This window comes from Lipotes vexillifer, unplaced genomic scaffold, assembly GCF_000442215.2.
Source record: "Lipotes vexillifer unplaced genomic scaffold, Lipotes_vexillifer_v1.1 scaffold639, whole genome shotgun sequence".
Lineage (NCBI taxonomy): Eukaryota > Metazoa > Chordata > Mammalia > Artiodactyla > Lipotidae > Lipotes > Lipotes vexillifer.
Genome location: NW_006786377.1, coordinates 1,629,310 through 1,642,998, shown reverse-complemented (window position 1 = coordinate 1,642,998; position 13,689 = coordinate 1,629,310). Strand labels below are relative to the sequence as shown.

Genomic DNA, 13,689 nt, shown 5'->3' with positions numbered 1-13,689 from the left:
TCGCGGAGCACAGGCTCCGGACGCGCAGGCTCAGCGGCCATGGCTCACGGGCCCAGCCGCTCTGCGGCATGTGGGATCTTCCCGGACCGGGGCACGAATCCGCGTCCCCTGCATCGGCAGGTGGACTCCCAAGCACTGCGCCACCAGGGAAGCCCCATCATTTGAGTTTTTAATATTTTTTTCTCCTGACACTCATGTATTCGATAAGCAGCGTAAATATATATTTCTAGTCTTTCTCACATACCATGCAAGTGTTGCTTTCATTTCATTTGCTTATGTAGAGCAACAGTTGAAGGAAGAAACAGGTAGGCCACAAGCTCTGGTTACAAACTGGCGCCCCAATCTTTTCAAAAGATTTAAATGAATACGGGGACCGAATTTTCCTTTTGGTTTGTGAAACTAATATTTAGGCTGTACGATAAGTGAACTTTACCATCACTGTCTTTGAGTTCAGTGGAAACCCTTAAATTACTTATCAGTTTAGCACATATTTACGTTTTCTCAAGGGTATAAACACGCTGCACTGCCAACAGCTGACAAACACCAGCTAAAACCTCCAGAGCCTGAGGCAGCTGAACAGGAAACACATCCTCTTCTGCTTCAAATATTTTTACCGTGACAATTTGAAAGAACACCGAGCAATTACAGTGATGATATATTTATATCTCAACTGGAATTACACACAGCTCTACAAACCAAAACAGGAATTAAAAGCAAATACAAGCCACGGCTGCACACAGGCACAACAAACCATTTGGTGAGTCTATTTGAAGACAGGATGCTTTCTCCATTACCTCTAGTCTGTGATGCTTATGAACAGGGCGGCCGCCTCCTCCTTGCCTGCAGCCCCAATCAATCCAGACCTCTGACCGATTGCTTCTATTGGAATATGAACGCACTACTTGGTCTTTAACAGAGGGATTATGCCATGTTTCTCTAAAGTTTTTAACTCTGAAAATGAGACATAGGCACAAGCTCGTTTCCTTTTGCGGTTTCATACTTGACAGAAGTTCTCCGGAAACACTAACTCAATAAGTAGTAACTTGTCTATATTTCTGCTTACAATTATACCCTGACACCTCTGGTATGAGTCACATGACTAAACTCTCACTGGTTTAAATAATGCTGTTTAGACTGAAGTAATGTGAGACAAGTATGCTTTAGCTTCATGCCTTAACACACTCAATACAGAAAGTTTCTAGAAACACTATGTTTCTGCTTCCTCTTTTTCTTTTAACTTGTCTAGTCTACTCACAGGTGCAAGGTATTAACCTCTTTACAGCATGTCATATGATCAACAGAAGCTTTCAAAATGTATTTCTAAACAGACTGTCGCCTAGATATGTTTAAGTCTGGTAAGCAATTTTACAACATATAAACTTTGCTTTTCACCTTTTCTAGCTTTAGTGAGATATAAGTGACGTATAACACTGTGTAAGTTTAAGATGTAAAACACGATGATTTGATATTCATATATATGGTGAAATGATTACCGCAAGGTTAATTAACATCTCTATCACCTCACATAATTACCATTGTATGTTGTGTGGTGAGAACATTTAAGATCTACTCTCTTAGCAACTTTCAAATATATAATCCAGTCTGTTAACAATAGTCCCCATGCTGTATATTGGTTCCCTGGAACTTACTCATCTTGTAACTGGAAGTTTGTATCCTTTGTACCTGGTGGCATTCTTACATAGTACCAGTTTCCCTAAATCAAAAAGTATTACATAATTATAATCTTCTTACCCTCCTAACTATTCAGAAACCTTGTCGTTATTTGACATTTAGAGGAACATAAGATATAAAATAATATCCTAAAGTCTTTTCTTAACAATCAACGGTAGAAACACTCAGCTGTTTTAGGCACTGGAGATGCAAAGAAAGGGTTTGTCCTCAAGGGCTTCATGGTCTTGAACTCAAGTCACAGGCATTAAAAAAGAAGAGGAAGGAGGAGAAAAAGGGAGGAGGAGGAGGAGGAGGAAGAGGGGAAAAAAGGAACAAAGCCCTGCCACGCGATGGCAGAGACCAAAAGCGAGATGGGCGTTCAGAGGAACAGCGGTCTGAGCATTTCAAACAATGACATCACAAGACTACTGGAATTCAACAGAAGAGGATAGTTTAGAAAATCAGAAAGGAAGGAATAGTCTAGGCAGGAAGCCTAGACAGGAACAATGGCCTGAGCAAGGTCTTGGCATAGAGAAGTTCACGGTAGGTTTGGGAAGGAGATGGAAGCCAATATCTAAATCGTTATCTCTCTGAAGGCTTTAGAGACATCAATTAGCTAGAGAAATGGATCTAGTCTAATTCATTTCACAGAATATGCTAAGAAGTACTGAGTCAGCAAGTAGTGCTAGACTTTTCCCAATTTTAAGAAAAACAGATGAATAAGGCTCACAAGGGTAACTGAACATTGCTGTGGGCATTTTCCAGTATCTGTACCCACCAAATATCTTTCATTTATATATGCTATGATAATGTCTTTACATCAAAAAGTGCACACTAATTTACTGTATAGTATTGATTTTGGATTGTAGAACTCAGAAAAGAATAAAGTGTGATGAGCATGATCACACTCCATGTAAGTTTCTTACTGTTCACTGAGAATATAGAACCCTGGGGAAAGTGGCTAAATTAATTTTGAATGCAAATCATTAACATATTTATGAAAATCATCTTACAATTATTTTTTTTAAAAAGCACACACACACACAAATACACACACACACACACACACACGAAACTGTTCACACATTTACCAAGTGTGCTCCAGAGTTTTCCTCTAGTTCATCCTTCCAACACCTGCTTTTCCCCAGCCAGGTCCTCTCTCTGCTCTATTCCTGTGCCTTTTTCAAGCTGCAACCTTGTCTAACACATCCACTTTCTCCCTCTACACCAAGCTGTCCCTTCCACTCTGATCTCCGCACTCAATTCAAGATTTATTCAGTTCAGCAAGCATTTCCTTTATTCTCTGCAATCCACAATGCCCTTAGCTTGTAGGGACATCTATTGTAGCTTGTGAAATTCACAATAATTAATGTGAATGATTCACTTAACAAATATGCATCATAACCTATTTTGTGCCAGGCAAGGCAATCGAGGTACAGGAAGGAACACGACAGCAGGAACACGGTTCCTGCTTCCTGGAGGGTATGATCGGAGGCTATGAGTCGGAGCTATTCACTTGCGGGCCTATCTGTTATTCCTCTTTGCCTCAAATGTCCTCTCCTTGCTACTCCAGCAATCTTTCCTTTTCATTTCCAAATCAAAACCCAATCTGGGATCTCTTTTAAGGTATTGTGCACACAGAACGTACTTACTACATAAATAAAGTATGGCTAAAAGTGCCATACACACATGAATTATGAAGAAACAACTATGGTAGATCAACAGCAATAATAAATGTTAAATGTACAAACCACTCACAGCATTAGCTACGACTGCAAATAAAACCTTGTTTTTTCACATTTAAAGAAAGAAAGAGACCACCAATATCTACCTAGCAAAACCACATCTATGAACCACAAAACTGTATTTCCTCTTTAAAATATTTTCACAGCCAGTAAAAGAAAGGGCAAGAGAATCCAGTTTGGATGCATTTAAAATACAATGTTAAGATATAATTGTCTTAATCTGAAGCATTCTTATAATAAGCACGGTGTCTTCCTCTACCCAAATGTGGACATAGCCACAGACATTCCAAATCATCTTCCAGTTCTCTGCCTTTCTGAGCAGATACTGAGTCCAGAGTTTGTCTCACCTGGTGGCATAGCTCTTCCCACTGCCTTTGCAGAAGTTCCATGCGTTCGTTAAGGATGGAGATATCGTCTGCACTGATGTAGGCACAGACAGCATCCTTCAGCACCGTCAGCCGTGCCAAGTCATCTGTCCAGCTCCCAACTGCATTTTCCAATTCCTAGATTTAAAAAAAACCACAAAACTTGAGTACCCATGGGCATCTATCATCAACAGTTTCTGAAGTGTATTCGGAATCCCCTCTTGATGTCATTACATTTCCATCCCATTCTATCTGAACATCCAACTTGGTAGCTACTTTATTTGCTTCCTACATAATCTGATAATTTGCCAAGTTCTTCTTATAATACCAGGTTGCTTGCAGAATCTTTCCTAATGGGAAATGGAAATCTATTTCCCATTTCACTGATCTTTTCTGATCGTCTTTTCTAGTTCAAGTTTCATCATTGCATTGATCTTCCTTAGTTTTAAACCAACATTACCTTTGTCCCAAGTGACTGATCATGTTAATGAAATATTAAAAAAAAAACCCAAACCACTAGATTTAACTTCCATGTTCCAAGACCATCAGTTGCTACATTCTGTGATACAGGTTTACAATGTAGTAGCTGAAAGGATCAGTTGCTGTTATTACTCAATTTAAAAGAATGGACTGAATATGTTTTCTGCAGGAGAAGAGATTTCTTTAAGTTACTGGAAAAAAATATGTACTTTCTCCTTTTGGGGAACGATTTAAGGAAAGAATCCAATATTTGAATGAGTTGACAATAGTTTTTGCAATGCTTTGAACAGATGACTAGTTTTACAATTTGTACAGCTCTTGCTTTTTGCCAGCTGTTGATGTTTTTAGATTCCAGCTAATTTTGTACATGAATAGAGCATTTCACATGGCTTTTTCCCTCTCTTTTTGTCTCTTCATACAGGAGACAAGTTTCCAAAGGCAAAGGCAAATTAATGGTACTGTCTGAGGCTAACTTCTCAGGCAATTTAAGCAAACTAGGTTATAGCCTGAATTTTCTAGGTAATTGCTTTGTTTTGCTGCTAAGGTGGTTTGCGGAAGAGTAGCAGAGAGCTGGACCAAAATGCATCCTTCTAATCTCCAAACTTAATAGCAGGTGTGTTTGTAACTGTTGTGTATTTTGGGAAATGAGGTCCCATGGTAACAGTATTTGGCTGAAAGACCAAACTATCCGGGTGTATTAAATATGCAGCATTTCTGCTTATAACCATAGACATATTAAATTGTCATATCAATGTAAAGATTTTCCTCTTTTTATACCAATTTTTCAACTCCCAGCCCCCCAACTCAAACATCAGATTTGGTGTATGAGTTAAAAGAGAAACACCACCTTCAGAAACCAACTGTTTCAGACTCACAGACTCTATTTTAGATGAATCTGTGTAGTAAAAATATAGCCTTTGGGTTCAGGAAACCCTAATATTTACTAAGTTTGAAAAGTTACTGAACTTCTAGCTGCCTCACTTTTCACATCTGTAGAAGGGAAATAGCAGACTGTCCTCATGAGCTTACGTTCATGCCAACTAAGATAACACTGGTTAGTCACTGGCATATGGGAGGACCCCAGTAAATTCCCATTCTTGCTTGTTGAAAGTTTCCTTTAATCATTTGTCATAAATTCACAGGCACAGACTTAAAACAAATTCTTTTTAATCTTTTCATACTACTGAATTTACACCTCAAGACAGTATTTCTCTCCCTTGCCATCCATGACATAAAGAATACTACCTTTTCATTTTCCTGAATCTGCTTCTTTCAAATTTCAAAGATCATCCTTACACTTTAATAGAGAAGAAAATTTCTTATATCCACCCTTTTCATGATTTCCAGATTTCTTTAAAAATTAATCTTTCTTAAAGGCTTACAACTTCTTAGCCAAAAAGCAGAGAACTTCTGATCAAAATCCAAATCATTTAAGTCTGTGTGAAGTTTTAAACAGAATTACTCCAGTGCAGTAATTTGCAAATGACTTGGAGAACACGAGGACATGTCATTTGGGGGGGAAAAAAGCATTTTTAAGGGTAGTTGTGATTTTTGTCTGCATACTGCTCAGCAGAGAACTGCTATTCAGGCACTCCACTTGCCTACACAGGACTGAATGGAACAAATCCTACGGACACTAAATCATGTTGGTCTCAGTGAGCTCCCCATGCAGGGAGGGGTCTGTATTAGTTTCTGATTTGCTTCCAAATGCCATTTGAAGTGTTGATCATAACCTTTAAATAGTCAGGGCCCTGAGTATCTGAAGGATTGTGTGTCTCCATGCAGTAACTGAAAGCAGCTACTTATAGTTCCTACTTTTCTTACAGGAAAGAGCCTGGAGGGCAGCGTGTATTTCTCCAAGGGCCATCGTCTGCAGGATTTCCAGGTTGCTGAGCCTCACTCTTCTTTCTGTGAACTAGACTCTTCTAGAATGACTCTCCAGTGTGGACACTTTAAAAAGATTGTCTTTATTGCTCTTAACCTAGTTTTTAAATACCTTTTAATGTTGTGTTTTACATTTTCATTTGCTTACTTAAGGTAATCCATAAACTAGTCTATAATTTCATCGACTGCAATAAATCAACAACCAAGTTTCACCAGAGTTGTCTGCCCTAATGCAAAATACCAGAAACTTGCACCTACATGCAGACATTCATAGGAGCTTGACTGAAGTATGCTTTCAAAGGCTTTATTACACTGGAAGCACAGGTAGTTGACAGTTAAAAGCTCAGTCCAGCGATTTACCTTGCCACGCATCTGCTCTGCGTGGAGCCCTTCGTGGTGATCTGGCAGAGGTGGGGAAAGCCTCTTTTTGAAGGTTCGTAGTTTCTCCAGAGAATCAGCTATTCCGTTCTCACATTTTTCCCAGTCCTATAATGGGAAGCAAAAGAAATTTCATGGATTTTTAAGGAGCAGGAAGTTGGAAAACAAGAAAAACTCTCTTCTCAATTCCCAGAGAAAGAATTAAAGTTACACTGATGAATACTGTGAAAGCGCCCACACCCACGCTATAGGGGGAAGCATGGGAAGAGCTGAGCTCTAAACTGGACGGTTCTCATCATCTGGGTGACTGCAAGCAGGTAATGCACTACGTGTTGCTTATGAAAACTGAAATGATACACAAACTCTCTATAATTGTATTAAAGGATTAAAGGAAACGATGGGTGCCAAGACACCCAGAATATTATGGGTACTCAGAAATGTTACCTGAATCCAAATCTATCTGCAGAGGTGAGAGTATGAACACAGTACTTTGCCTCTTTCCTAACTCCACCCATAATGGCACTAATGTCTACACTATCTCAATGCACTCTAAAGGATAGAAAGAGGATATGAAATCTCTTTCAGGGTGAAAATACATATAGGTAAGAGAGTGACATGACATGTAAAAATAATATAACCCTGACTCTGATTCAATTCAATATATAAATAGTATGAGCCACTTAGATTTGAATTGTTACAGAAGTAGAAACATATAACTCTAAAAAGGATGGCATTTGACTGGCTTTCTCTTGATGGTACTGAAACATATGTAACAAAGGGCTAAATGTGTAAAACATAAAAAGAACCTATCCAAAGAAAAAAGTAGAGGAAGAAAAATAATGCACAATTTTTTAAATGTACATCTTATATGCCAGCTACTGGTAAGTGTTCTGAAGGACAGAATGGTGGTGTGGAATGTGGAGATCCCTATGTACTGACAAAAGAAAAGATACGTGATGTGCTTGTGTTTTGGAAGATTACACACCAAAGGTAACAAGAGTTCCCTCTGGGGAAGATTCTAGGATTTGGGTGGTGGTGTAGGGGAAATTTCATTTTTCACTCTCTATGCTTCAATTATTATCTACATCTTTTTCAGACACATGTATTTCTTATGTAATTAAAAAAGAAAAGAAAAAAATGAGAGGAACCATGATGGAGACTTTATTCTTTACAGCACCCTATCTACAAATTAGCCCACATCTGGTGTCTCAGTGCCAATTAAATTCAACTAAACAAATCTCCTTCATTTTGTCCAATACCTCCCATTTCTGGCCTCCCCGTCCCCAGTAACCCTCCCCTCAACTTAAATTACTGAGCTCCAAAGAGAGACAACTTGAGTTGCTTTTAGTAGTTAGCCTGGAGCCAAATCCTGCTGCATTTCCCTTCACATTTTCCCTTTCATCATCTTTCGTCACCGGTCTTTTCCTGTCTAGGTTCTTCCTGTCTTCTCTCCCGATGCTTTATTTTCAGCACAGCAATGCACGATGCTATTACAACTGTCTTCTTTAAGAAGGGTTGGCTATAGTGCCTCCCTGCTCATAATGTCTTTTGGTTTCTAAATAAACTGAGAGTTTGGCCCAAAGTTCTCATTTCTCTTTAAAATTCCTTCGAGGAACTTCCTAGAGTACATAACCTCATTCCCTCTTCCCATTCACCAGAAAGAAAAACAAGACCCCCCAAAACAAAAGCCCCAAATGTCTATTTTGGACAGATTTGCTCCAATTCTGCTTTAGTAAAAGATCTCGGGGGGTTCCCTGGTGGCGCAGTGGTTGAGAGTCTGCCTGCCGATGCAGGGGACACGGGTTCATGCCCCGGTCCGGGAAGATCCCACATGCCGCAGAGCGGCTGGGCCCGTGAGCCACGGCCGCTGGGCCTGCGCGTCCGGAGCCTGTGCTCCGCAACGTGAGAGGCCACAACAGTGAGAGGCCCGCGTACCGCAAAAACAAAAACAAAAACAACAAAAAGCAAAAAAAAAGATCTCGGTGTTCCCAGGCTACACTTAGTTCATCAACGCTAAGCATAGTGAGGGTAGACAAAAGATCCTCTTTTGCTTAAACTGAACAACATTCTCAATTAAATCATCACACACTGAAATCTCTGAACACGCAGGCAAGAAATGTTCATTGATCTAAAAGAGAAAAGGTCAGCTTTTTATTCTTCCTAACCAAAGTAAGAGGCAATAGTGAAGTGGGTAAACATGCAAGGCATAGAATTATAATGACTATTTTTGGCATATTTACTCAGCATTTAATTAAAAGCTAAAAATACGTAAGCTTTATAGCTACGGTGAAAAGATACAGTAAAATGAGGCTGTATAAACATTAGAATTTAGCTCCATAAATTCCTTTTTAGGCAAACAGGATCTAGTGTATGATCCAAAAGAAAATAAAACTTTAACAAGAGAATAGGGATTCCCCTTTCCAAGGATGGCTTAGATTCTGAAGCTATAACCAAGTCTTTTTTACTACATGAATTATAAGGAAATAACTAAATGTTATGGTCTGCAAACATCTATCAAAGTGGATGTTTTATACACCAACAAATAGACTAACAAGAAAAGCAACATGTAGTGACTCAGCCATCTCGCCTTATTAAGTCTTAGAAACGTGTCCAAAAATCAATCACAAATGAAGAAAAAGATATGATTAACATGTTCTCTGCAGAACGATTTACAATGTTTTTAATCCCTTCCTGAAAGCAAAAAAAGAAGAAAGAAGAATCAGGCATGTTGTATCACTGATGAGTTGTGCTGTGTGCAAAAAACGGTTCTCTAACATATGTTGGGTGGCATTTCTGATTGATTGCTTCCTACATAGAAGGTGATATATTATTTTTTTTTCAGCATTTTATTTTTATTTTTTTAACATCTTTATTGGAGTATAATTGCCTTACAATGCTGTGCTAGTTTCCACCGTACAACAAAGTGAATCAGCCACATGTATACATATATCTCCATATATTATTAAATAAAATTCAGTAGAATAACCCAATGAATGTGCATACTTTAAGCATTAAAAAAAGAAAAATGTGTTTCATTAGCTTTAGTTATTACCTTTGATCCAAAAAGTGACAGTCCAAATTTAATAATCTTATTGAAGTGTTGGTGATTATCAACATATATAAAACTTCAGTATTTAGTCATGTTCAATTTCAAAATGATAATAATATGAACAATAATAATTACCATCATTTATTGAGTACTCAGTATGTACCAGGTACTTTGATACATGATTTACTTCCATTATTTCATTTAAACCTCACAATGCCCTATGAAAGAGATGTAGTCATACCCACTCTACAGATGAGGAAATTGAGGCTTTGATAGGTTGAGTTAACCAGGTTACTTGGTTTCTTAACGGTTTTAACTTGGGTTTATTTGAGTTTAGAGTCTATGCCTTAATTCAACTGCTGCTTTAATCGTGTCTTATGCAAGGAATTGGAAAGTGAGGGAGAAAAGCATATTGTGGGAGGTCTGCTAAATCTACATTTCCCTAAACTTGCTGTGTGATCAGCCTGCTATCTGTATCCAACTAAAGGTTTAATATACCTCCTGGAGATTTTATCTCATAGCAACTTGCTTGGATAAGCTAAGATCAAATCAAGAGTATCTTCTTGGATAGGTTTTTCCCTGCTATAAAAGAAGAGACATCAATCTTGAAAACCACTTTAGAGTCTTAGATTAGGGAGTGGAAACTACTCTTTGCATTCTTGTCTAGATTTATAAAGTCATCTCATGGTTTCTGGCTTAGCACTGGCCATGAATCAGAATTCATTGCTTGGATGGTCTTACTAGACTTCAAACTACTTTGTTGGGGGATTTTCCTGAAAGATCACCTGCTGAAAATTGGGAAACTTTTCTAGTTCATGCAAGACAGGACAACGTCCTAAACAGGACACAGGGGATCAAAATACTGCAGGGTCCGACGTAATGATCTGCATTACTTGATTCGCAGGATAACAACGTGGAGGAAGCAGCACAACTAGTAAAAGGGCTTTTTTTTTTTTAACATCTTTATTGGAGTATAAGTGCCTTACAATGGTGTGTTAGTTTCTGCTGTATAACAAAGTGAATCGGCTAAACGTATACATATATCCCCATATCTCCTCCCTCTTGCGTCTCCCTCCCACCCTCCCTATCCCACCCCTCTAGGTGGTCACAAAGCACCCAGCTGATCTCCCTGTGCTATGCGGCTGCTTCCCACTAGCTATCTATTTTACGTTTGGTAGTGTATATATGTCCATGCCTCTCTCTCACTTAGTCCCACCTTACCCTTCCCTCTCCCCGTGTCCTCAAGTCCATTCTCTACATCTGCGTCTTTATTCTTGTCCTGCCCCTAGGTTCTTCAGACCATTTTTTTTTTAGATTCCATATATATGTGTTAGCATACGGTATTTGGTTTTCTCTTTCTGACTTACTTCACTCTGTATGACAGACTCTAGGTCCATCCACCTCACTGCAAATAACTCAATTTTGTTTCTTTTTATGGCTGAGTAATAAAGGGCTTTTTAAACTGCGTTAGGCCTACAGGAGGAAAGAGCCGAACTTACCTGCAACAAGAAGGCCAGTTTTTTCTTCTGCTCCTCCAGATGCACACTGGTTGATCTCCATCTCTCTTGGATTTCAGCGAGTTCAGCCTGCAAGGCAGCCTCAGCTGCACCGTCGGCAGAAAGCAGGAGCTGCTTGCCAGCCTCCACGGTGAGGATGTAGCTGCCTTGCTGTCGCAGGAACACCTTTTCTTTGAACTGAAAGAAACCGTAGATTTTTACTTTCTCATCCTTCTCTTTACCATTTCCCCATTTTAAGTATTTTTAAATAATCCTAAAATTTTGCATACATAACATGCCCTCTTTTTTCCAAAAAGCTTTACTGACCCAGTACTTTGGGCCTGAGTGAAGCAATGTATAAATAAATGAGAATTCCACACAGAAAGCTTAGCTTCTGCTCCCAAGTTAAACGCAATCACGACGCAATAGGAAAACTGCTCTATGAGACTGATGCACAGGGGCACAGAGGGACATCTGACCCACGCTGGGTGCACAGGGAGGCTTCTTCAAATGGTGAAGCCTTCATGAGTCTTGAAAGACACAGGAACACAACCAGATTAAGAAGGATCTGCTGTGGTGAGAGCCAGGACTCAGGGAGAAGACATCTTCCACACAGAGAAACAGGATGGGCAAATCTGCTATATATCGTCGTATAAATACGACGAATTCAGGACACTGGACTTAGTTTCCAGTGGCTGGAATATAGGATTCCCGTAAGAGAGTGGGCGAAGATGACGCCAGACCACACCTTGCACAGGAATTTGCTTTTTATAGTAAAAGTGACTGAGATTCATGGAAGAGTATTAAGCAGTCGGGTAGAAAATGGAATGGAAGGCCATATATTGGATATTTTAAGACAGGTTAGGAAGCTATCGTCTATCTAGGCAAGAAATCATGAGCACCTAATCTAAGGTAGAGGCAGTAGGGATGGAGACTTGAGGGATATAAGATATGGGGAGGGGGCTTCCCTGGTGGCGCAGTGGTTGGGAGTCTACCTGTCGATGCAGGGGTCGTGGGTTCGTTCCCCGGTCCGGGAGGATCCCACATGCCGCGGAGCGGCTGGGCCCGTGAGCCATGGCCGCTGGGCCTGTGCGTCCGGAGCCTGTGCTCCGCAACGGGGGAGGCCGCAGCAGTGAGAGGCCGGCCTACCGCAAAAAAAATAAAAAAAAAAAAAAAAAAAAAAAAAAAAAAAAAAAAAAAAGATATGGGGAGGGAGATAAAATGGAGAGTATAGCTCTAGAATGACTCTGGGGTGCTGACTGATAGACCAGATAGCAGGTGATTATTTCCTCGGTTTGGGCACATGGAATGGACTGGTGGAGAATGGTTGATCCAGAGATCACAGGCTCTACTGGAACCATGGAGTATATTATGTCTGTGATACACATAGATATAAAGCTAAAAGGGGGTTGAATACATGAGTTGGAGGCTCAGGAGGTGAATGTGACCAGAAGATACCAACTTGACCCTTCTCTGCTGGTAGGGAGTAGTGGAAGCCACGTGTATAGATGAGGTTTCCCAGAGAAGCAAGGAGGAGAAAGGAAGCAGAGAACAGTGACCTTCAAAACAAGAGGAGCCTATGAAATATACTGGGAGGGACTGATGAGAGGGTGTGGTGGTCTCCATCTAAGAGGCTGGACTCCCAAACTCCCAGGCTGGGGAAAGTAAGGGGAAAGGACAGAAAGCTCACACAGGACTGAGACTTTCATCTTTTCTGGAATACTTCAGTTAAACTGCTCATGAGTGAAATACGTATAATCAGTGCAAAGTTTTCCTTTCCTTGCCACTGCCTTTCCATCCACGCTGGGATTCACTGAGCTGCTGGGAGGCCTTGGTGGGTGAAGTGGAGTCAGTCTTTGTGAGAGGCTGGGACTCGCCTTACTTTCATTGTTAAATATGGACTTTGTAATGCCATCATTTTATATATTTCTGTTGACATTTGAGAACAATGCTTGTCCTCATTCCAGTGTCACTCTAATATCCTTCTGAAGAACCAAGGCCAGGGTAAAGTGTGCAGTGGGAATGCAGAAGACGTTTAAAAACCACCTGTTTGGCACCTTACCTGCAGTTCATCAAAGAGGGTCCTTGCTTGCTGCAGTGGTATTGGGACACTTCCGAGGCCACTCACGGGGAGATAGGACACTTCAACCAACCATTTACGAAGCTTTTCTGCCATCTCCTGATAGCGCTGCCACTGGCGGATCTGGCTGTCAATGATGCCCCGCCTCTGCTGGGCCCTGCGTATCACCCCCTGCCACTGATTACTGAGAAGCGTCAATTTGAGGTTGAACTCATCCCTGGTGAAGAAATAATTACATAAGGAAAACCACCGTTATCCTGGATGTAGTTACATAATCAACCGACACACACATACATACATACATACATACATACATACTTGATGACCCTAAGCCCTAAGACGTGATCTAGGGCAGAGGTTTTCATATATCATGCCATGATCTGTTATCAGGTCTACTGAAAGTAATTTAAAAAATTCATAACAGTTAAGCTATCAGTGTTTACAAATGGTGAGTGTGTTCACATCTTAGCACAGGTGGAAGACATATCTGTAAGGTCAACTGTCATTTACCCTCTCTCAGAGTGCATGAGAGGGGAAAGAG

The 13,689-nt window shown here is 40.3% G+C and overlaps 1 protein-coding gene across 1 annotated transcript in view; it reads right to left on the bottom strand.

The window, feature by feature from the left end:
• SYNE1 (spectrin repeat containing nuclear envelope protein 1) overlaps window positions 1-13,689 on the bottom strand; it is a 385,453-nt gene that overhangs the window by 69,682 nt on the left and 302,082 nt on the right. The window contains exons 122-125 of the mRNA XM_007458743.1: window positions 13,131-13,365; window positions 11,072-11,266; window positions 6,506-6,631; window positions 3,764-3,919 (exon numbers count right to left, since the gene is read on the bottom strand). Coding sequence (XP_007458805.1) covers window positions 3,764-3,919; window positions 6,506-6,631; window positions 11,072-11,266; window positions 13,131-13,365 — 712 coding nt within the window. The remainder of the gene's footprint in view (window positions 1-3,763; window positions 3,920-6,505; window positions 6,632-11,071; window positions 11,267-13,130; window positions 13,366-13,689) is intronic.